Consider the following 25,852-nt stretch of genomic DNA (forward strand, 5'->3'; position numbering starts at 1 on the left):
ACCTAGACATTTAGGCCAGAGTGCGCTGGTATCAATGTTAGTGGGCTTACCCAAAAACATCAGTTCAGTCGTAGCTGTATTCAGCTTTAGGAATGAGCCATCCATCCACACTGAGACCCTTTCCAAACAGTTGGCCAAATTGATCTTAGTATTGTCCAAAAGATTGAGGGACACAATCAACTGAGTGTCGTCAGCGTATGTGATGAGCCTAACCCCAAAGGGCTTGACCACTTCGGCCAAAAGGTGCAAATAAACATTAAAAAGCATGGGGGTCAGGCAGGTGCCCTGAGGCACCCCACATCGCAGAGGCATCCTTTCAGAGATGAAATTGTCCTCAAAGACCTGGAATGACCTATCTACCAGAAAAGACTCAAGCCATTTGAGTAAAATTCCTGTAACCCCACTTTCTCTAAGTCTCGTTATCAGTAATTGTTGATTGACCGTGTCGAAGGCCGTGCTGAGGTCGAGCAATACAATGGCCGCGGACCCTCCGACATACAGAATTTTCCTAGATTCTTCAACCACCGCTAATAAAGCAGTCTCCGTTCCTTGTTGGGGTCTAAAGCCCATTTGGGAGGGGTGAAGATGTTCATTCTCCTCCATAAACGTGGAGAGAACGGAGTTGACATACTTTTCACTTATTTTGGCAATCCTTGGCAGGAGCGAATTCGGCCGTTAGTTAGCAAAGACTTCATGGTCAAGGGTATGTTTCTTCAAAAGAGCTCTGACCATGGCCCGTTTCCATGAAGAAGGAACGATCCCAGAGGAAAATGAGATGTTAACGAGAGCCAGAATAACTGGAGCGACAGAGTCAAAGACCTGATTGAGAATGATGAGGGGTACAATATCACTAGGGGAGCCGGATTTCAGACGGTCGAAGTACATTTTTAAGGATTTCATATCATGAGAGGGATTGTTTCAATAAGAGGGTCTAGAAATTGGGATTGATCATCAGCCAGGGGGGTATTTGCAGAGACTGATGGGGGGGAAAGGTAGAATAGATGTCTTCAATTTTCTCATTAAAAAAGTGTGCCAAATTATTACAGCATCCTAAGGTATCCTCTGAAGGCAAAGGGGGCTCAGGAGGTTTAAGGAGGGATTTCTTTATTTTAAAAATGTCACGGTGGAAGTTGGAGGGTGAGATAATTATCTTTTCATAATACCCAGATTGGGCAGTTCTAATGTCTGCCTTATAGGCCTTAATGGCTTCTCTATATTTGGTTTTCTCAATAGTGGAGAAGTCCTTTCTCCAGCTTCTCTCAAGGCGCTTACATAGTTGTTTCTATTCTCTAAGTTTGGGGGAGTACCAGGCTGCACAATGCCCGACTTTTATACTGGTCGTCCAGTTTTTAGGAATTAGCGTATCTAATGATGACTCCAGCCATTGATTAAGTTTGTTGTTGGCAAATTCAAGGTCATTACCTAGAACAGGTCTGGATTTGTTAAGGGTTAATGCCCAGGAGTCCATAGAGAGTTTAGACCAGTTCCAACTCCATGTTTTTACCTTTTCCCGTGGCTGACCACCATCCTGTAGGGTCCAAACAAAGGGGACAATGCAGTGGTCTAACCATAGCAGGGGAATGTGCTTTTCTACTACGAGCCTTTTAATATTGGAAAAGAGCGGGTCAAGAAGGTGTCCTTTTTGGTGAGTGGGGCCCGACACTTTTAGCTTCAGTGCCAATGCACCCAAATTGTCAATTACAGCCTCAGCGTCAGGGGAGGATGCCAAATCAAAATTAATATTAAGATCACCTAGAACTGAGAAATTAGAGAAGGAACTAACCGATTTGGCTACCATTTCTAGGAAGCTCCCTACTGAAGTGGCCAATTGATCCTGGTGGCCGATAAATAAGGACACCAGAAAAGGTACATGTAGGGGAAAAGCCAAGTTCAAAGAAACAACTTTCACAGTCCGGGATCAAGCTAGCTCAGATCTGGCAGTTGAATTTATCTTTGTAGATAATGGCCAGACCGCCGCCTCTAATTAATTCTCGATCTTGTCTCTGAATTAAGTAACCAGGGGGCAGGGCTTGAACTACCGCTGGGTCTGAGGTGCTGGAGAGCCATGTTTCAGTAAGAAACAAGGCATCAGGGTTGTGTTCCTCCAGCAATAAACGAAGTTCAGTGAAGTGTTTAGGTAATGAGCGGCAGTTCAATAGGGACATTTTAAAAGTCATTTGGGAGGACGGGGTTTTGACGGCAGTAGTCGTGATTGCTGATCTAAATTCAAAGGGGCAGTGGGGGCATTTGTTACAACTGTTGGCTGGCACCATTGTGTGAACACATTTAAGGGGTAAAGTCTCTCTGAGAAAGATCAATTGGTCAGAAGTATAGGAGAGCTTACCTCTTGTAGGAGAGCCAGGGGTCCTGGCCCCTGGATCCGGTTGGGCGCGGAAGGGCAATACATAAAACAGTTTTAAAACAGCGCAATGTGAGTACTTTTAAAAATAAGCAGGTTTCACGCCGCAGCCTCTAACTCCTAAACCGAACCGCTAATGATCAGTATAGGCTATGTCTCGCTGCGCGGTCACGTCATCCGCCCCTTAAGAGGAGTGGTGAGCGAAGAGGCCGTCGCAGCTAGACTGCTGACCTACGTTTGAAGAAGCCTGCCTAAAGATCCCCCCGGAGCATTAAACACAGCTCCTTTCCCAAATTCAGTACAAAAAGGCAATTCAATACATAATAACAGTTTTAAAACACCGCAATGTGGCACTCGGTCTTGTGTTTCCACATTTCACTGGGCGAAGGAAGCATCAACAGAGGTCCCCCTCAGCCCTTCTCCTCCCCCCACAGCCTCTCTTGCTGTCGTTGACGGGCAGACGGACGGATAACCTGCAGGCCGATCAGAGCACAGGGGCACTACGCCTGAGCCTCCCCTGGGGATGGAGCCTATGATTTTGGCAACGCTGGTATTTTTCCTCCCATCCTGCATATTGCTTAAGGATTGCGGTAATGGTTGTTTACTCTCTTTTTCTGAAAACAGAGTAACAAGTGTACTTGTTCTGAGTCTACCTGAGTGGTTTTATGATACATGCAACCTAAACATATTTACTGTCTTGCTCTAACTGTTATGCTTATGACAATTGCTGAGGTGGCAAACTGATTGTGATTTATGTGATTGTGGTATAATGTGTTTCTATACAGTTTAAGTGATATTTTTGTATAACCTATTTTGTGGTGTGTGTAGTGTGTCACTGGTGTGTGTGCATTGCGCAAATGGTTTGCAGATTGCCTCAGCGATAGGCCTGACTGCTCTGCCAAGCTACCAAGAGGGTGAGCAGTGGTTATCTTGGGTGTGTAACTCTCTTACCCTGACTAGAGTGGTGGGTTCTGCCTAGCTTAGGTGCATACCCTAGCCAACCAGAAACCCAGTTTCTAACACTCATATTTCAGCGCTAATTCTGATAGTCTGTCACAAACTTGTCCTGCACATCTGATACCATCCTTACACTATGACTATCTGTCATTCAGAAAAAAACTAAAAACGCATTTGTTCCCCAGGATTTAATTAATCAATTAGAGTCTTTGAATGTCACCTCATCCTCATTTAGGTGTTTGCTCTCCTAGCGGCGTGATATCCACTCGGATGAATCGTGCGCTTATAAATAAATAAATAAACACATAAACGCAAGTTCATTTTCTTGGTAAAAATCTAATCGTGCCAATTCAAGATTTCCACTAATCTTTTCATACAGCCCCAACTTAAATTTAGCTACATCCACCAAATGTACTCTCACTAGTGACTGAATCATTATTTGACTCAATTCTGAGCTTTCACTGTCACTTGGGGAGCATTGAGAACCTTCATCCATTCATCTATCTCCTGAGCAGTAAGACTACATTGCACCATAGGGGCATTAGACACAGTCTCTTTTCTGTGGGGAATACGGTTTGCATTTAGAGTTGGTTGCCAAACAGGCTCACAAAGATTTGGCAGTATCTGAAATTACCGATGGGGCCTAATCCCGTCTGTTACATTGGTGAATCTGCACCCGCAGCACAAGGAGAACTCGCATAATTTGGTGTCAGAGGAACAAACCCTCCCATTTTCTGACTCGTAGGCGCATTATCTGGGGCACTCACTCCAGGGGGGACGGTCAAATTATATGTTGTATTCCCTGTCTTACCAGGCTTATATATAGGGACCACAGGACAAATGGTAACTGGGGCAGTAAGAGCATCCAGGGCATTAAGGGCTGTGGAGTTAACAGCGACACAAATACCTGAACTCTCTCCCATCTGGTTATACTTCACGCTCACGGGGGTAACTCCCATCAAGTTAGAGTTTTATGGTAGCCACTCCAAGGTTCCCACTAACACCAGCACAACTTCCTCCCTTTGCTCGGGTCTCATGATATGGTGATGGGTGTTCTGACAACAATGTATCCAAAGGACTATTGCTAGATTCACTATCACTGACCTAACTCATGTCGAATGGCTCCTTTGGCTTTCCCTCTTCTTCTCTTTTTCCCTTTCTCTGATTCTTCTTTTGTTAATCTAGGGTACAGTTTGACTCCCTCTAGCAATCAGTTCTCCATTTCTTTTGTTTTGCATTCCACTTAGCAACAGTGTAAGTACGCACTGCCTTTCGGGCTCTTCCCTGATACATTTCCTTTGCCCTAGCATGAGCCACACGCTCCCGAGCATTGAGCATTTCAAAGTGTGTGGGTCTAGTAGTCGGTTTCATCTCATATAGTATCCTCCTCAGATTTCCATGATTCTTAAATTAAATGTACCATAGTGTGGAAGCGCCAGTGCACCTACTTTCCTTGTGATCTTGGCCATTAGTTAAGCATGTATGAGGCTCTAAATTCTTTCTCACATAATGACATGGGGTATCTTCAGGTGGTGCCTCTTCTCCCTCTCTAACAGGTATTGTCACATTTCCTCATATCAGATCCCGTATGACTATAAAACATTTCATTTTTTAGAAATAATGTCAATAATCACAGATAAATCCTATTTAAGAACAGGAAAAAACTGCTCACAATTCCCATCCATCATTTACAACCAATACCAACGCGGCTCCCTAAGACGTAGTCAACCATTAACAGTGCAGCAGCATACCAACTAACCAATCTCAGCGAGGTAGACTATGATGTCACTCTCACTTCTCGCAGCTGTTCACTCTCCTTTACAATTTCATGAACGCACTCTTCTTAGCACTAAGCAGGCAACCCAAAATGCAAAGCAACTTCAACAAACAACTTTGTCTCCTCCAGTAAGAAAATCAGTAGTATTCAATCACCCAAGAAATGGCTTGAAGCAACCCTTTCCGACCTACTCAGACACACACTTGAGTGAAACCTCAACCAGCAAGGAATCAACCTGATTGGTGCAGCTTCTCCCTGTGCAAAGGATCCACTCTACCAACCACAACTTATTCTCACACAAAGACAAATGTCCCTATCTCAATAGTGCCTTTGACGATGTCTCACAACAAGCACCACAAAACTAGCAGACAATTAGAATATAGTGTCTTCTACACTTTTTAATACCATGCCGGGATCTTAGGCCACGTCGGACCCGATAACAACTTTAACTTCTCTGCATTAAGCACCACACTTACACAACATTCAAAACATTTCCAAAAGACATTACATAATTTCCCCAACAGCACTGCAAGCTAAGCATCAGCTACTGCAACATTCAACCCTATTAATACTTACTCCTTCTCGGGTACAACTCCCTCCTGAACCACTGGATCTCCACCAATCCTCGAAACCGAAAAATAGGTTCTAGGAACTGGGTCTGGGTCTGTGATATTCTAACTCCCCCTACTTCAGTAACTAACCATCCTGGTTCTGCTCCCATCTGATGGAGCACTGGGCCCATCTTACCAAATATCCTGCGATGAACCTTTGATAGTTGCCTGAGAAGTAAAGGGGAGCTACCATCAATCTAACAATTCAGATTACAGTGTAACCGATTTGGTTACACATGAAGGACTCGGAATTGATCAAAGGAGTTTCTTACAAATAAAGGGCCAAACTAACATATATAAATCTCAAAAACATGTTATAGAGATACAAAATCACCACGAGTGTGCCAAAGCACTGAATGAAATTAAGTCTTAGTAGAATAAAGCATACAAGGATTTAAGTTGCGGCAATGCTGAAGATAAGAAATAGAATTTGATGGTCAGTGTTCGATCTTCCCGCCTATACATGAATAAATCTAAAGTTGGCTAAACTAGTCCTAAATTAAAGGTAAAAACTAGGGAAACCCAGTTAAATCCAAAAAAGCAGGAAGGTGTCAGCATTGTGGAGACTTCAGTAAAAGCTCTCCAAAACGAGGCAAAGTTTAGTATAAAGCCATACAATGGAAATATGAGCAGAGAGGTCTAAACCTCTTAAGAGTCCAAAGGGTATCTGCCTAAAGACTAAAGTGTGAACATTAATAAAAAACCCACAGAACATTTGGGAATTCCATGTAAGGAACTCCAGTAGTTTTCCACCTTGCCACAGTAGAAATTGGTAACTTTACTCAGTTTTCCCATCCTACAATTTGAACCTCAGGACAACTTTGGATGTCTCCCTGCTCCTGATACGACGTGAAAATGAGTCTTTTCTTAGTTTGTTAGAGCCTATCATTCTTGCCAAAAGTTCTCATTGCGTACCTCATTATCTCTAATACACAATGAGCCAGATGTATGAAGCCCTTTTTGTGTTCACAAATGGGCCGATTCTCAGAATCCGCCCGTTTGCGATCGGGAAAAAGCCTTTTGGGATGTATCATCCCAAAAGACCCTCACAGAATAGGGCATCACAAAATTTGCGATTCCCTATTTTGCGACTGTATTTAAGGAATCGCAAATTGTGCTTCCTTAAATGTAATGCAGGAAGCACCCAAGTTGTGGGATTTGTCCTTAGGAAAGCGCAAATTACCACCAACTTCAAGTTGGTGGTAATTTGCAAATTCTTTGAAAAGTGCACTTTTTTAGCATTTTTCAAAGTGCCATGTGGTGCACATACATGCCCTTAGGGCATGTATGTGCGCCGCATGTGCACGCATACATATTTCAGGGGTGCTACAGGGTGTCCTTTTGACACCCTTGCACCCTTGAAATTGCGTTTGCAATTTGCGAGTACCTAATGGGTACTCGCAAATTGCGAAAGTCTTCCCATTCATTCCTATGGGCGTCTAGGCCCATAGGAATGAATGGGAAGGTATTTCTTAATTGCGAATCGCAATTTGTGATTCGCAATTAAGGAATATTTAGGAATCGCAAATATTATTGCGATTCCTACTTACATAGCATTTTGCGAGTCCTTAATAGCAATTCGCTAAAAATCGCTATTAAGGACTTGCAAACTGCTACAATGATACATCTGCCTCAATATGCCTTTCACTGGCTATGAAATCATGTGAACACACCTGCAAAGGATAGAACATTGCAGCACAGACAAAACTTTCATGTTGAAGCTTACACATCGAAGACCAAATGCTTAAGGACTTTGGGTAAGCTAATTTAATAAACAGTCAGTGTACACAGTAAATACATGATTATATATGCACCTATGATGATAGAATAAATACAAACATCAATAAATGAATAAATAAAATACAATTTCAACAAAAGCAGTGTAACTCGAAATGCACAAATGTAAATGAATGTGAACGAGAATTGTAATTTGTATTATTCTAATGAAGGTATTAGAACACACACTTATGTGAATTACTATTTTCTACAGTGAATACACTCCCGCAATATGTCTAATGCTTTATTCTACATTAGTAATATTAGGCGCACAAAATATATGGTGCTAAGTGCATATAAACATTACACTTCTGTGACTTGTAATGGTGGAGCTAAAATTACACTACTCCATGTGTGGAGAGTTTGAATTGAGTGTGTTTGTGTATCAGTCATATTGAGCTTGTTTGTGTATTGGGAGCCGGTGTAGGTCCCTGAAGTGTGGTGTGATGTGAGTTCTGTGTAAGAGGTTGAGGATGAATCCATCTGCCAAGTTCTGGATTGTTTGTCATCTTCTAATGAGTTGCTTGGTGATCCTGGTGTAGACGGTGTTCCCATAGTCCACCTTGCCGGTGGCTAGTACATGAAAGACAGTTTTTCTAGTATTGCTTGGGAGCCATTTGAAGATCTTCCTCAGCATCTTCAGGATATGGAAGCAAGATGCAGTGACAGTTTTTACTCATGCTGTCATATCTAGTTGGCTGTTAATGATTATTCTGAGGTTCCTGATGTGGGTTATGGGTGTGGGTCCGAGTTTGGCTGGCCACCAGTTGGAGTCCCATGATCAGGTGTTCTTGCCGAAGATCACTACTTCTGTCTCATCAGTGTTGTGCTTGAGATAGTTGCCTTGCATTCAGTTAGCGACTCGATCATGCAGACGGTAAATGTGTTTCTTTTGTTGGAAATCTTGTCTGAGAGGTAGCAATGAGTTGCATGTCGTATGCATAGGAGAGGATGTTGATGTCGAGTGCGCAGATGAAGTTGGCCAGAGGGATCATGTATACATTGAAGTTGGTGGGGTTGATTGAAAAACCTTGAGGCACTCCACAGATGAGTTTACAGGCTTCTGAAGAATAAGGTTCCAGGCTGAGAGCTTGTGTTCTATCCATTAGGAAGTAACAGATCAAACGGAGAGTAGATACTTGAATGCCCATCTAATTCAGGAGCCTGATGAGAATAGCGTGTTTGACTATGCCAAACACTGCAGAGAGGTCCAGGAGAATGAGGGCTGCTGTGTCTCCTCTGTCAAGAATCATATGGGTGTCATTTGTGATGGCGATGAGTGCTGTTTCTGTACTGTGGTTGGGCCTGAATCCTGATTCTTGGGGTTAAGGTGTTCGGTAAGTCATCAGTTGATTAGTTTCTCTAAGACTTTTGAGGGGTATGATAAGAGGTAGATGGGTCTGCAGTTGGAAAGTGTTGCTCGATCAGTGGATGGTTTCCTGATATGGGGTATGATGGTGGCCTGTTTCCAGGGTCTGGGAATGTGGATGGAGGTTTTGAGGAAGCGTGTTAGTGCTTCGCTGATTTCTAGGAGTCCTTTGTTGAAATGGTGGTGGGGGCAAAGTTCGGATGGAGCCTGAGTGTAAGGTCTTTATGGTAGTAGTGATTTCAACAGTGTTAATGGTAAGTAATGGTGAGTCACAAGGTCAGGCTTTGTTTATCAGCTGTGATGAGAAGTTGAGTTGCAATGTTAACTGGGTCGTGTTGAGGGTTAAAGTTGCTGTTTATGGAGGTGATGTTGTTACAGAAGAATTCTGAGAAGTTGTTGAAAAGGTCATTTGAAGGTGTGATGTTGCTGGAGGTGGCAGAAGGCACAGTGAAATCTTTGAAGATTTCCTTACTGTGTATAGTGCTGGCAATCTTAAGTGCTATGCTCTTTGTGTTCCATATCAGCTGGTGGTAGAGTCTTAGGGATGATTGGTAGATGCCTTTATTTGAGGTGTCTTGACTTGTTCCCCATTTGCACTCCAGTTGCCCGCAGTGGTGTTTTGTCAGCCTGCGTTCCTCTTGTACCAGCTGACCTGTGGTCAGGCTCTTGACGTTTGGAGTTCGTTTGAGGGAAGCCAAGGTGTTGGAGTTTGCAGTTTTCTAGGTGTTGAGGCTTTGGATGGCTTTCAGTAAGTTGCTGGTCTTCTCGGGCCATTGCTTGTAGAGGGTGAAAGCCCACTCCTCTTCTGAGATGCTTTTCCATCCACGGCACGTGGCTCCGGTGGTGAAAAGTAAGTGAAGGTGCGGGATGGGTAGGCTAAAACTGACAAGTGTGTGGTCTTTCTATGTCACAGTTGCTGGCTTGTCGACTGTGACGTTGGTGATTAGGAAAAAATCGGGCCCAATAGGTCTCCAGTGGTGAGGGTGGGTTTGGTAACATGCTGGCTGAGGAGAAGAAGGTTTCCTAGTGATGGTGTAATTTTAAGGATTTTTGAGGCCTTGGCAGGCCATATTTTTAGGCAACCTTATTGCTTGGTGTCACAATCATCTTTAGAATGACACTGGGTAGAGAGGTGAGAGTGAGAGGTGGAGGTAAGCACTGCTCAGGAGAGTGGTTGAAGTAAAGAAATAGAGGTGAGTGAAAGATCACTTTCTCCGGGGTAGTGGGGTGAAGTGGGGGGGTAGGAGTAGGCTTAGAAGGTGTGACCTTGGACAATTGCCCAGTTTGCTAACGCCTTGACTGATACCTGAGTGAAATAGTTGATGCAGATAGAGCTAAACAGACTGAAAAGCCAAAAATAAATAAGACAGCAAAGCCTTGAGGCCCCGAAATGCAGCAGAGATGCAAAATTAATGCCAACAAGTAAATACCTTGAGGCACCACCACCCAACTGTATGCATGCATATCAGGTACTCCTCACCTGCTGGGGTATTAAAGAGAATAGGAACATGATGTAAAGATTGGGAACACAGTCTCACCACTTTGTATATGGTTGTCATTACAGGCTCAAAAGGAGATGCTGGCATCCCAGGGCAAAAAGGTAAGATCCATGACACATTCTGTTAGGTAAATGTTACTGTGCTGCACGGTCCACTGAGAGAACACACGGCAAGAAAGATAATGATAATGAACACCAATGTCTTGATAACCATAAGGTTTATGACAATTTCAAGTCTTAAACGGCATGGGCTTAACAATCTTTCCACTGCATTTTTTGCTTCTTTTTAGGTTTGACATTGACTAAGACTATTTCATCATGCATAACATGATGTGTATTATACACTTATAGGGGTTTCAGCATGCCCTCTTCTTCTGTTTGCCTACTATTGTGTCACTCACATGTTTAGTCTACCTACTGCAGTATAGAATGAGGGAAGATGGGACAGCCCACATCAGCCACTGGCTAACTTTTCTGCCAAAGGAGCACATCCAAAAACAAAGTTGTTCCTGTCAGGTCCTTGGATTACTATGGCAATGTGTGCTTGTGGAAACCCAAAAAAATATTGCCTTTATCCAATGCGTTTTGGTATTGACAAAGGCCCAGAGGCTCCCCAACAATTACATTTTGCAAAAACAATAACAAAACGAGAATTGCAAAAGCCATAATGCTCTCATCCAACCACAGACCTATTGGCTTTGCTTATGCTTGTTTTTAAGAAAACCAAACATAAATAACACCTTCTGAGTGCCAGTATCAAACCTGATATGCTTAAATTGTTAAAAAAACAAATATTATGGCACAAAATATTTCTTTGAAGGGAGCTGCTAACTGCCACCACTGACATCAGTAACCTCCATTTTGTGTGCCGCCCACAGTTCTTTGGTGAAAAAACCACCTCTTCAGCAAGTGGCCTGGGTTGGGGTAAGGGAAGATATGGGGGTGTGTGAAGGAGTGTTGCATGGCCATTCAAAGGGTAGAAATGCACTATGCAAATACTAAAACACAACAAGGTTGAAAATGTGACAGATATTGCCCACAATTGTGCAGTGCCTGTTTTGTATACACAGCAAGGCAGATATATTTTTGCTTATGCATTTCCTCGAACCTGTTCTCCATTACCGTAGAGTAATCAATACTTGGATCCAGGTGAAGGAGATTCAAGATATAATGAATTGCAAAAAAAAACCTCCATAGTGCTGAAGATAACAAGAAACATCAGCAGTAATCATCAACAATTAGGGTTCCAGAATGTATATGTATTTGAAGATGTTTGGTTGAGTACTCAAGACCTCTAATGACATTATCGTGTATCTCAATCTACACTAGATCTACTCTAGGGGTTTAGAAGGGTGAAAACAGATGTTTTGAAGGGTGATCCGATGGAGGCCCATTGAGATGATGGAATGTTTGGAGAGTGATGAAAGTGCTGGTAGGATGCTCCTAGTGATGTCAATGAGAAGAAGCATTTGGATTGTTGACTTGTTCAGGTGAGTTGAGAGGTATGGATGGCACTTTAGGGAGTCTGCTTTCGAAAGGCAATTGACATCTAAAGAGGTTAGAGGCAATGTAAATGTAGAAATGTATTTTATACAACGCTTATAAGTTTACATAGAAGTGTTTAGTATTATTAGCTGCTGTGTCCTCTAAAGAATATTCAGGTAACTTCAGAAGACTTTGTGAAATGAATGGCAGATGGATGTTGTAATAGGATTAGTTAGCAGAACTTTATTACCCAATGTCCCACCTCCATTCACGCAATAATACAAGCCACTGTCACACGTTACACATGCGTGTGATTTAAACTCTGGCACTCTCCGTTCCTCCCCTTTCATAATTCTTCCTGCTACCACCCATGTTCGAGACAGAGGTCCTATTGGAAATGTACTCTAACTGGATGTGTTTGTTTATGTAGGGGACAAAGGAAACCCCAGTGTGCAAGGAACAATAGGTAAGAATGATGTCAAAGATCCATTACATTGTTTTACTTTTCTTTTTTACTGTGCCAACCAGTGGAAAATGTAAGCATGCTTCTGTGAATATTCTGCTTTTTAAAGAAAAAAAACCAAGAAGCACATTTGGGCCAAGCTATTATAGTTAGGTTTACCAAGCTAAAAAAATATTTTTTGTCACTGTTTTGAAAACATTCTAAATTTGAAAACTTAATTTCCAGTTTCAGCATTTCAACTTTCATACAGATCCGTCGAGACTGGCTAGTGCATTACAAGAGGTGTCTGGAAGGTTTGAAATGGTCAAAGGGTTAGATGAGCAAGTCAACTCACAGGCTTGTCATACAAACCATAATTTGCACAAACAATGCAAGGCTCATGATATCACAATATGTGTAATGATAAATAACAGGACTTTACAGCACGCCATAATTAAATAGCATCACATTTCCAAACAAAGAGCTAATACTATATCCAGAGTATTGCCATCAACAATGTCAATGTTAACACACAATGTAATGCTGCTGAGAGAGCATGGACCCATTTACACATATACTCTAGACTTTACGGTTTTTTATTGGTAACCCAAGAGGTAAGAGGGAGAACACTATCTTTTTTCTAATAAATATTTTAATTTAGTTAAAGGTACATAAGAAACATACAACCAGCAAAACTTTAACGACAGTCGCACATAGGGCAAACATGAGAAGTCCAGTAATTACAGCCTCAATGGTTTCACACAGTGTCTGAGAACATCAAATAATACTGTGGTTCCCCCGCCCCCCCCCCCACTGACTAGCAAATGAAGACGTGCTCACTACGTGGCACCATCAGGCCAATCCCCCTATGGGTTTCAGGAATATGCTGCTATTGCTGTTCCCTACTGTCTGGGATCTATTGAACCTCGTCCAGCAGGGCCAAGCCATAGTGGTTCAGCCAGCTAGCCCATATCTTACCGAATTTTCTTGGGCACCCCCTACTCTTATATGTTACTCTTTCAGCTGCCATATATAAGTCCATCCCCTTTTTCTCTTCTTGGAGTGTTGGAGTTTCTTGTGTGCCCCAGTGTCTTGCCACATTCCACTTCGCCACTACTAGGCCCAAGATGCTAAAAAGCTATTGAGGCCTAGCAACATCAATATCGCATGGAATGCCCAGACGGATGAACTTTTGGTCTGCAGAGATTGATATCTCTAGCACCGCGTTTAATTCTATAATTATTGCATTCCAATATTTCTGTATGGTTGGCCAACCTCCTAATGCATGAAGGAGATCTTCAACTGCAGTCCAGCAGAGCTGGCAATTCGGGATTTCGGCTCGCCTCATTTTATTTAGCCTTGCCCTATCATAGTATAGCCTGTGGAGACTCTTATATTGAATGAGGCGCAATCTAGCTGTGAATGCCACCTCTCTAGGGTGCATCAGGGCCGCCTCCTAGTCCACGTCCTCCATAGTACCCAGCTCACCTTCCCATGTCTCCCTGAGTTTGCCGAGCATATTGGGCATGTTGGTATTCAATGTTTTATATTTAAGGGACACTTCTTTAGTCGTTAGTTCTTCTTGTAGTAATCCCCATTCGAGTGGCACATACTCTAGTGACTCCGCCCCCACCAGTCCTTCCATCAGCCATTTGTGATGCGGAAGAGGTGTGGCGCTGCGGCCAGGGAGACTGACTCCAGAATCTGGGGATCACGGTTCGATCCCCGGCGCCGGAGGCAGATTAGCCCAGCACCATGTGACTCTGGGCAATAGCTTGCTTAATCTTCCCGACGGCCCCCAGCGCCTAGAGACCCTTACGGGTGATTGTTCGCGCTTTACAAATGTGGATTATTATTTATTATTATGCAGTTGGGCGTATTTGATGAATTGGGAACCATGGAGCTTATATTCAGTGCAATAGGTGGAGAAAGATTTAAATTCACCCTTTTCGATAATGCACCCAACATTGGTGATCCCCAGCAAATCCCAGGATCCAAAGGCCTGTAGCTTACTCAGTTCCTTAACCCACTTCTCTTTCCACAACGGCATTGCCCTGGTAACCCTGTATGCCCACCCCAAGGTTCTAGTTGCTCTTTCCCACACTTCTAAGGTGACCTGCGTCGTGGGGAGTAACCTGTATGTTCCTTTGCCCCCGTATAAATAATGAGAAAATGTGTGGGTTATCAGTGTCTTCCATTCTAATCTGTACATGGAGTGATCCCTTGCTATGTGTATGCAATTGTTGATGGGGGTCATATATGCTGCCCAGTAATAGGCCTCAATATCTGGCAGTGCTAGCCCACCATTGTATGGGTTATGTTGTAGTGTCCTCAGTGCGATCCTTGAATGCCACCCTGGCCATGATAATGATCGTAGCTCAGTGTCTATTTTCTTAAATATTGTTCTGGAGAGTGGGTGGTAAGTATTCTGGAGGACATAAAGGAACAGCGTCTAGGAAATAATAATTTCAAACATAGCCGCTCATCCCATTATGGTGAAAGGCAAATCTCTCCATCTTTCCGTATCTCTCGTGTGGGTGCTGATATCACCACATGTCAGTCAATCCGAATGTGTTGGCAAAGCGTGCTAACAGGGTGGTGCTTGTCGGTGTGCCATGGCTCTCAGAGCAATCCAAGGATGTGCACATTACTTAATTAAAGTCTCCCCCTATCACGTGAAGGGATGTGGGAGTCTCTAGAAGGATATCTCACTTTACCCAGCGCTAGAGATTGCAGTCGGGGTGGGGCATATACACATATGAGTGTTACCTTGCGTCTGCACCATCTGCCTGCAACTGCTACATAGCGCCCAGAGGGATCTGTCCACTTATGAGTAGTTTCAAAGGGGTATGACTTTTTAATTAAAGTTGCTACACCCGCACCCCATACGTATAACCCGCCTGGGCCAACACAACGCATGGCCCCCTCCCAAGAAATCCCTCTAGGTGTGTCTACTGGAGCATTACCACATCCATGTGTGAGTGTTTAATGTGCTCTGTGACCAGTCCCCCTTTAATCCTATCTCAGAGGCCATTAACATTTCATGTCAGGACTGAAAAAGCCCTGTCCTCTATGGGTGTTGGCGCGGGCATATTGCGATCTTTGAAAATGCCACAACCGTTTGTGTCAAACTCATGAGGCCCTCTTTCTGTCTCTCATGTGCCTGTCTGTTGAAACCTGTATGAACAACCATGTCAGAAAAAAACAATGAACCCCCTTCTCTTAAGACCAACCCCACACCCTACCTCTATGACCTTCTCACAGCAAATAACCCCATTTCCATAGAACAATCGTGCTTAAGAGGAGATGGAGAGGTCTGTCCCCCATCCTCTATACAACGTAGTGCAATTCACTCAACTACTCACTGCATAAGAACAAACAAAGGAACAAGGTCAGACCCGAATGCGACCTGACACCAGGTTAGCCCCGCTGGATGCAAGTCCCAGGCAGCAGGCTGAGGATGTCTGCGACATTAGTTGCACAGCCATAGCTCCATCGGCTGGTATATTGGTGCCAGTTCATATTTTTGTGTGCTTCGGGTGCGGCGGTTCCCCCTGCGGTGGTTGCTGGACAGTTTCTGCATCACCTTCTAGCGCTGAAATTTCGGCGGCCAGAGGGTTCAGGCTTTCACCTCCTGAAGACATTCTCTAACCCTCCGAGTCTATGTGAATCCTGCAGGCTGGACCCATCAGTAGCCCTGATTTTTTCTGTGGCTGGGGTCCTGCCCGTATCCATTGGACACCCCTTTCCCTGGCCTGCCCTCTTCAGCCTACGTTCAGCCTTCTTTTTCCCAAGTGTTATACCTTGGATCTGGTTTCCATGCACAGAGATGACTTTCGTTCCTAGTTCAGTTCTCTCTGAGGATGAAGGACTGGCCTCTCCTCAATCCAGGCCCCCGCATCCTTTGGTGTCTGAAAGAAGTGTGTCTTACCCATGTAGAACAATAACATGTATTGGATTTGAAGTGCTCTGAATTTCACCTTGACAAAATCAAAGGTTCTTTTCTGGCATTGAACCTCGCAACTGTAATCTGGGAAGATCATGATTTGAGAATTGTCATACCTGACATCTCCTATAGGATGTGCTTCTCATAGGATCATGGCCCTGTTGAGAAGTTGAGAAACCTTACTATGATTGGTCTGGAAGGAGCCCCAGGCGGCAGCTTTGCGTTTAGTGCCGTGTGTGCCCATTCAATTACAAAACAAATGGAAAAATTGAATGATGTTTTCCAGCCACGTTGCAAGAAACGCGGGCACATTTGCCTTCTCCACACCCTCTAGAAACCCCACAAAGCGAAGGTTATTTCTGCATCCTCTAGGCGCCTTAGTACATCTCTGTTAGTGCTGCGAAGTTCCGCCACCCCCTTTTGAAGATCCCTTACTGCATCTTCCACTTCTGAAACTCGATTCCTCGTCTCCATCACTCTTTCAGAGACATTTCGTAGGTCCTGGCAGAGTAGAGTGACCTCGGAGCACACCTCCCCTCTAGCACCTCTCTCAAGGACTGTATCAACTGAAGCAGGATGGCTGTGTCCAGTAGGGGTTGTGTGGTCTCCTGGGGGGCCATCACTTTGGTATAGCAGTCCATTTTCTCTTGTCTGGGGGGGTTTAGGGTCTTTGTCCTTTGCAATCATTGTATTTGATCAAGAACTGCAGCAGTTGATGGGCAAGGACACAACAGGGCTTCCACGTCTCTCCCCCTGTGGCTGGGAAGGAGCAACGCTGGCTGGGTGATCCCCAGAGTCAGCCAATATGAACTCGAAATACAGTCACGGCATCCAACACATGCCACCAGCAGAGCAGCCTCTTGGACACTTACCCTCCTCTTCCTCACAACCCCCCAGGTCTGGTCCCGAACGTGTCTTTCACTGCAGCTGCATGAGGTACTTCTCCATCAGTTATAATCTGAGCAGTGAGAATTTTTGGAGGTCCACCGTGGGGTCCTTGAATTCAGTAATGTCTGGGGGAGGCAGATCAGCACTCCGGCCTCCAGCCACTTGTCCACAGACCGCTGGTCTCCAAGGGGGGGCCATAGCCTGGGTCAACCGCCAGTGCGTGGTTTCAGGCGTCCCTCTATGCTCAAGGTCAGCTACTTCTCCAAGCTCTAAGCTCCAGCACAGCACAGATTATCCCCAGGTACGCTGTACTGGGCGCACCTGTTCCGCTATTCCCTCCCTGTTTTATGCCTCCCCCACCCTTGCTGCTAGTCACGTGAATTGAGGGGAGGAGTGACACCGGTGTCCACGGTCTGCAGCCCACACCGATGTCAACCTGGTGGCCCGCGGTCTTCTGGCACCTCCAGGTCAAAAACGCCGCTAGCAGGCACATGATGCAGGCGGGCCAGGTGAGGCAATCCAGCTAAGGTGTCTCACAGCAGTCCAGAGTACCTTCACTCGTGTTGTCGCAGTCAAGCGGTCCAGGGTTCTCACTGCTCTTCTTTTTCGTTGACGCATTCGGCCCTGTGTCGGGACCGCGTCCAGGTATGTCTGAACCCAGAGGCCACCTGTCAACCAGGCCCAAGCCCCTCACCCCATTCCACTAACGAGGCCACTGTATGCGACCTTGCCCGCGTGGCCCCTCTCACCCATGCAGTCTTGCGTACGCTCAGCGGCCCTTACCATGTGGGGGAGTAGGGCCACAACAGTAGCTCTACTGGGGTCTGCCGGTCATCCGGGGGGCCTACCCGGCAGTCCAACAGTCCACCGGGGGTGTTCAGGCCGGACACACTGCCATCTTCCAGGAAGTCAGTCGGTCCAGTTGTCCCCTTTCCGTACGCAAGGCTGCTCATGGGCAGTGAATATATTTTCTAGGGTGTTACCCCTTAATGTGGGTTATGCAGCAACACATTCTCAGAACGGCAGGATTTGGTTCAGATTACGTAGCATCGGCCCGAGCTCACTAGGAATGCATCTTCCTCGGCCATGTTGTTGGCCACGCCCCTGAGGGAGAACACTATCAGTCATCAAAACTTCAACATAGTGCAACCAATTGGGTCACACAATAATACAGACCACAACTAAATATGGGATTGGAGAGATTTTACTCATAAATTCAAAACTAACTTTACACATACCAGTCTCAGGATAAGGTATAAGAGTACAAAACAAACAAAACTTGTCCAAATCTCCTGAAGAGATTCACCCTATACAGAAAAAGAATACGACTAATTCAATCAATGAGTTCCTTATTCGGCCTGAGTAGGCCATAAAAGCACATAAAAATAAAACATCCACAGTTTATCTTGTGTCAAAGTTACACTCACACGCATATCTAAAAATACAGCAACCTTTTTTATAGTGCAGCCTTTGTAAAAGTGAAAAATACATTGCTAAAAATACATAAATCTAGCAAAAACATGTTTAAAAAAAAATGCTGTATAAAAGGGCATCGGTTCTCATCCTAAAAAACCTAACGGAAAAAAACCTCCCTATTAGGGTCCGCTATGCAGGTAGGAAATAATAGGGATCACCTAAAACCATCAATCTAATTGATAAACAGATAGGCCACAAACTAATGATGTCACAGTTATGTCTAGACATGATATGAGAAAAAATCAATGCAATGAACAAGATGGGCCTCACAATTTAAAATTTGCAACAGTCCTTAGAAATCTGTGCAAAGCGCAACATTTTTTTTTTTTTTTTTTTTTTTTTTTTTAAACCGTTTATTGCAGTTTGAAAAAGTTACAGGTATGGGCCTACAACCACTCGGCCGGCCGCTAGAGCGACAAAAGCATATTGCATACATACGGTAAGAGTCTCTTGGCAGTACAGATTAGCAAAACAGGAGAAATCAATGTTGCAGGCCGCATAGCTCCATGCCCACAGTACGGTTCCCTTTTATCAAAACAGAACAACACAAAAAACCACACCCGCAAGGCAACCCGCGATCCAAAGTGACAGCACGTGCTCCATAAGTGGGGGATCCCAACCAGCAGCAGAACTCTGGAGAGGGGAATGGGAATAGATCAGGGACTGGGGGACCGCATGCCCAAGGCCGAGGGAGGGGGGCCATCTAGGGAGACGGAGCAGGCGAGGCAGCCGGTAGCAGTGGCGGCTCACAAATACCCCCGCGGTAGGCGTTCCAGGGGCCCCAGATTTTCACCCACGCCCCAGGCTTACCCCTCGCCACATACACCACCTTTTCACGAAACATACACCAATCCATATGTTCTTTCCAGGCCAACACCGCAGGGGGCCTCTGGGATCCCCACAATTGAGCAATGTCACGCTTAGCTATCATGTATCCCAGAGTCACCCACCGCGTCTGCGGGACCGAATAATCATTTGGTTCCCACACATTCAGCAAGCATCTCCTCGCTTCAGGCAACAGTGCGACACTCGTAACCACACGCAGGACCTCATGCACACCACGCCAGAATCGCTCCACCTTTGGGCACTCCCACAGTAGATGCATGAAAGTTGCCAACGCGCCACAGCCACGCTTACACATTCCGTCACCAGCAAAGCCCATACGTAGAAGCCTTGGCCCCGTCACGTAAACCCGGTGAAGGATCTTAAGCTGGACGAAACGAAGGCGAGCCGGGATGGCCACCTCTTTTGGAGAGGCCACCGCGGAAATCCAATCCTCGTCGTCCAGCTCTAGCCCGTCGGCAACCCAGGCCTCGCGGAGACTAGTCAGCAGGCACGATCTGTCGTTGATCAGTTTTTTATATATGAGGGAGATCGTGCTGTCTGGGACATGGCCATCCAGCACTCTGTCCTCCAGGGGGGAGGACTCCGGAATGGACGCGACATCCGGGAAGACGGAGCCCAGCGCATGGCGGACTTGTAGGTACAGAAAGTACTCACTGCCCTGCAGTTGAAACTCCGTCTGCAGCGTCGCAAAAGTCTTGAATCCCCCCCTCGTCCAGAGATCTCCCACAGTGCTAATTCCTATCGTGTCCCACTTCTCAAAGCCCTTCGATGTCCACAGGGAGCCCAACCTCTCAGACGCATATAGCGGTGACGCCCGGGTCAAACGGTCCTTCCACCCCATAGCTGCATTAGCCGCGTGCCAGACACGCACCATGACACGCGTCGGTCCCGTCAGACGGGGGTCGGGCGCGGCAGAGTAAAGCGCTCGATTGTAGTCGCCACCAGGCAGGAGCATCTTGTCCATCTCAAACGCCGGGTTCAAGGCGGGCCCGTAAAGGCCATGATTAATTGCAGCCAGTTGGGTGGCCCAGTAATACAGTTTAATGTCCGGGAGGGCGACCCCCCCATCGTACCACGGGAGCGTCAATTTAGCCAGAGCAATGCGCGGCCTCCCGTCCCAGAACAGGCGCCGCTGGAGGCCCTCCACCTCACGGAAGTAGCGTGCCGGAACCAAGTCCATAGTATTCTGGAGGGCGTAGAGGAAGCGCGGCAAGGACATCATTTTAAACAAGGCCGCTCGGCCGAGCGGCGAAAGCGGCAGACGCCGCCAGCGCACCACGTCCTCCTTCAAGCGCTGGAGGGGGGGTAGCAAATTCCGCTCATAGCGGGCCTCCGGGTCAAGGGTGATATATATACCCAGGTACCGAAACCCCTGGGAGGCAATCTGGATCGGACAGTCCCGTGGTAGGACCGGAGCCTCCCCGGAAAGCACATATACACAGGATTTCGCCCAGTTGATGACAAGGCCTGAGTTGCGACCGAAGGAGCGCAAAACATCAACCAGGACTATCAGTGATTTACGCGGGGAGGCGAGATACAGGAGGATATCATCAGCATAGAGGGACACACGGTCCTCATGCTCGGGGGTCCAGCGGAGACCACGGATGGAAGGGTGCCACCGCAGCCACTCCGCCAGGGGCTCCAGGGCCAGTGCAAACAGGAGAGGTGACAAGGGGCAACCCTGTCGCGTGCCCCGCCCCAGCGCGAATGGGGCCGAGACTCGCCCATTCACCACCACCTGCGCCAAGGGGCCCGAGTACAACAATTTGACCCAGCTAATAAAGCCCGGTCCAAATCCAAATTTCGCCAGCATCGCCCAGATGTATGGCCACTCAAGCGTGTCAAACGCCATGGTGGCGTCCAAGGACGCCAAGATGGCCGGCTCCCGCACAAATGGGACACGCGCGAGCACACCGTGCAAGCGCCGCAGATTGAGTGCCGTGTTGCGGTGTGGTATAAAGCCAGATTGGTCTTGGTGGACCAAATCGCCCACCACGCCAACCAACCGGTTAGCCAACACCTTGGCGAGGATTTTGGGCTCCGCGTTCAAGAGCGAGATCGGCCTATAGGATGCGACCCGTTCACGGGGCTTCCCCTCCTTGTGGATCACCACGATTGTGGCCAGACGCTGGTCCGGCGGGAGGGAACCCTGCGAGTGTGCCGCCAGGAACATCGCGCGCAGGTGGGGAGCCAATACATCCGGGCGTAGCTTGTATAGTTCGATGGGGATACCATTGGGGCCCATGGCCTTGCCGGACGCAACCGAGCGAATAGCCAAGGCAATTTCGTCCGAGGTGGGAGGAGCGTCCAGCAAATCCCTGTCCTCCACCGTAAGGGAGGGCAGTGCGATGTCCCGAAGCAGGGCATGGGAATCTTCCTCCGAGCAGGGGGAAACCGGGGAGTAGACTTTGCGGAAATGATCCGCAAAGCAGGAGACAATGGCTTCCGGCTCGGTGACACACGCACCATCCACACTCTCAATCAAAGGAACCACGCGACTCGCTCTCTCCCTCTTGTCCAACCACGCAATCAATTTGCCAGCCTTATCACCCACATCATACAATCGCCCCTGCTGCTCTCGACTGAGGCCCCTGGCCGCCTCCGTGACGAGGGCCCGATAGGCCGCCTGCTTTAGGTGTAGAACATGCAGCTTGGCATCTGTCACCCCGCTCCCCAGGTCACCCTCCAGTTCTGCAATCTCGGCCTCTACCCGGGTCACCTCCTCCCGCTCGCGCCGCCGGGCATGGGAGATAGAGGAGAGGGCCTCCCCTCTAAGAACTACCTTAAAAGCCTCCCACAGGGAGATGGCCGAAGGGACCGACCCCACATTCTCGTCGAAATAGCGCTGTAAGGATTTGATCAAATCGGCACGAATAGTGGGGTCGCGCAAATACCATGCATTGACAAAAAAAAAAGCGCAACATTTTTAAAAAGAAATTTCCTAAAAAGAGCGGGAAAAAGTGCAAGTGAAATTAAACAGTACCGAGTAAGGAAGTTGAAGCAGAGGATCAGCCCCTGTGCTGTCCCTGCACAGCACCATCTAATGTAATGAGTTGGCACTGGTCATTAGGACAATGTTTCCTAAATCTAATAGCCCTAGCAAGAAAACATGCTACCCCATAGTAAATTGAAGGGGAGGAAAACATTTGTAGAAACATCAGGGCAAGTTTTACTCGTGCAAAGTAGCGGTTTCGCACTAACACTTCGTCGCTGGGCTGCTGCATCAGGGCTTCCATTAGATTTCGATGGGTTCTAGAGCATCTCTTGTCAAACCACTTAATTTCCTTGATGACCCCATGTTTACCACAGGCAGAAAGGTTAGCAGCAATCTGTTCGCAGAGACTGTCAAATGCGAGAGGATGTATCCAGACCTTAAAACCTGATAAAAATCACAGAAAAACAAAATGTAAAATATTTTGGTCTGAAAAGTTGTCACACAGGCAAGGTTTTAAATCATCATGTTTGTGAAAGCCACTAGGGACGACTAAGGACCAGTGAATTAGATTTAGCCTGAACCTTGTTAATAAGAAACGATGATGTACATTGGTAACAAAGGACAAGTAGGGTTCCCCTCAGAGGCATATTTTCAGCAGGGCATATTTTCTCAAGGTGGATTTGAGAAGCTCCTTGCCCTCTCTATCACTTTGCCACCTGGATTAAAAAAAACTTTAAGACCTGGAACTCCCCGCTCCATATTTAGACTAGTGCAGTTTAAGATTTTACACAACACTTATTATCCTCGCACCCACCTATACATATGGGGTGGGATCCCGACAGCGCTGTGTGTCAGGGGATGTCAGCGGGAGGGTACCTCCCTGCATATTCTACGGGAGTGTCCTGAGATAGTTAAATTCTGGCAGGAAATCACTGATACTATGTCCAGAGTGGTGGGAGAGACTGTCCCTTTGGATCCAAAGTGGCAATGTGGGCGCCCTGGAGAAAGTACAGAGGGCTGGGTATGGGTGAATAGACGCTTGTTGGATATGTAACTTTCTTCTTTACTCCCTCATGAACATACTGCTATTGATCTTCTGTGGTCGCTCCACGATGTACTAATGGAAATTTTCTTGGAATGTATGGCCTCTTGAGCTTTGTTAATAAAAAGAGTTTTAAAAAAAAAATAAAAAAAGACCTGGAACTCCCGTTTTGCGCACCTGTTGGGGTTTGTAAAAAGGTCTATGCAGCCCACGCTCGTCAACATCTGCATGACATACCTTAGCCATGGTATGCTGAGAGCACCAGGGAGTGAACCACAGTCCTTGTTCACAAGCTGATTTAATTCGAGAGCGGGCTTGACCAAATTCTTAACCACTGCAAAATAAGTGCTAAGGCGATGGTATCAATGATGTATCCAAGACCCACCTTCTCATGTACCAGAAAAGATGGTGTACAAGCCGGAACAGCAAGGAGAGTACATACAAATTTGGTCTCAATCATTTGAAGTTCCCCAGCATCTTTGTATCCTCAGATGTTGCACCCATAATAGGCCATTTGGATACACTTCTTGCGATATATCTTGACCATGGCGTGCACTGGTTTGGCCCGAGCCTCTTGGCAAAATCAATGGTTGCTTCTACAGCTCTCAGTAAGGTGTTCTTTTTCAGGGCTTTTTGTGCCATCCAAGACCCTCTATCACCAAAGAGTACTCTGAGATACAGGAATGGCAAAACTCGGGTACGTTCCATCCCTTTGCCCAAAAACTTAGTTCCTGCAGCCTTCTGACAACCAATCCTCATTGTATGTGATTTTGAATAGTTGGTAGACAAATCTAGGGAGTCCATGAAATCTATAAATGTGTTCAGAAGGTTGTTGTAACCCCACAGCAGTCTGTGTGATCAAGACCACATCGTCTGCATATAAAAGGGCTGGTAAAAGTTTGGAACCAACTTTTGGGATACTCACACAGGCGACTATCAGAGCTTCCCCCAATATGTTAATGTATAGAGGGTATAGCAGGGGAGCTAAAATGCACCCTGCCTTACCCCCCTCTGGACCTCCCATGAATTTGACAGGCTGCCATTCTCCTCATACCTTACTCAGGCCGATGGATTAGAATGTGAGCTATGTAGAAAGGCCACTACCTCTGGTTCCATTGCCAGCTCCAGGAGAATGGGCCAACGTTTGGATCTATTTACTCTATCGAAAGCTGATGTAAGATCCATTAAGGCAAGGTGCAGGCAACCCCCCTTGGCTACAGTGTATTTACCTATGATCAACTTTCGGTTAATACACTGATCCAAGGTCCCTCTTCCCTGCAGAAAGCCATATTGCAACTCTGATATTACGTTGTCTTTTACCAGCCACAATGTTAAACACCCCACTACCTTTCCCATAAATTTCACAGCAGAATCTAGAAGTGAGATGGGGTGATAACAAAAGGGCTTATCCCTTGCCCCTTTTAAAAAAATTGTTAGTATAATAGCTTTGGACCAAGTGAATGGAAGACCGTAGTTACAAACCGTGTTAAAAACGCAAGTCAGAACCTTGGCCCAGGTTATGGTGTCTGCCTTATAAAGTTTTGGGGGGACCCCATCTGGACCAGGCGCTTTTCCCCCTTGCTGTGGCAATGATGACCTTTCGTACTTTATCTACGTTAAAAATCCACTTTGGAATTTCCTTGTCCGGTACACACAATCTATTGATATCTCCTGTGAACTGCCCGCTCTACATCCCCTTAAAGTGGGAAACCCATTTGTCGGGGGCTATGGTACAGGCTACCCTGGAATTCGCTAACTCTGCAAAAAATGGTCTATTCACAATCTCCCAAAATTTGGCACTGTTCGAGAGCACACGTCTGCAATAGGTCCTCCCACGCCTGCTCCTTGATTTCTTCTTTTCTATGCGGAGTTACTGATTTGTAGGCATTCCTGCAATCCCTAATCCTTGCTTCATCCCTGTGCTTCTGCTTCAGGACTTCCCTTAGATTTCTATGGGTTCTAGAGGATCTCTTTTCAAACCAGTTAATTTCCTTTATGGCCCCATTACCATGGGCAGAAAGGTTAGCCGCAATCTGCTGGCAGAGACTGTCAAAGGCGTCCTTTCGAGCCACTTTCTAGACAGAGTTCTAAGTCTCCCGCATTCATTGTGTAGAGATTGTCTAGGAAAGCACCTGGAAATATCCTATCTCATTTCAGCCTCCGTGCTTGGTCCTTGACACCAAGAGAGTTATTTAGAGGACCTTTTTTCTCCCAGGGCTCCTGATTGAAATCCCAGGTTAAGACCAACGTTATCGGGTTGTGGTCACTAAAGTTGTTCCAAGATATATTTAAGGATGTTATGGCTGAAATCAAGGGAGCGGAAAGCATGATAAAATCAATTGTGGAGGACCCGCCCCATCCAGTGAATGAAGGTACGGCTTCACCCACCGTAGTCTGTTCCAGGCAGAGCAAAATATTGGCCGCCAATAGGTCCTCTACGATGTT

The 25,852-nt window shown here is 46.2% G+C and overlaps 1 protein-coding gene across 1 annotated transcript in view; it reads left to right on the plus strand.

The window, feature by feature from the left end:
* Positions 1–25,852, plus strand: part of LOC146868565 (ficolin-2-like) — a 426,529-nt gene that overhangs the window by 136,617 nt on the left and 264,060 nt on the right. The window contains exons 4-5 of the mRNA XM_085611308.1: positions 10,414–10,449; positions 12,263–12,298. Coding sequence (XP_085467434.1) covers positions 10,414–10,449; positions 12,263–12,298 — 72 coding nt within the window. The remainder of the gene's footprint in view (positions 1–10,413; positions 10,450–12,262; positions 12,299–25,852) is intronic.

The sequence above is a fragment of the Triturus cristatus genome, chromosome 1_2 (assembly GCF_964204655.1).
Source record: "Triturus cristatus chromosome 1_2, aTriCri1.1, whole genome shotgun sequence".
Taxonomy (NCBI): Eukaryota; Metazoa; Chordata; class Amphibia; order Caudata; family Salamandridae; genus Triturus; species Triturus cristatus.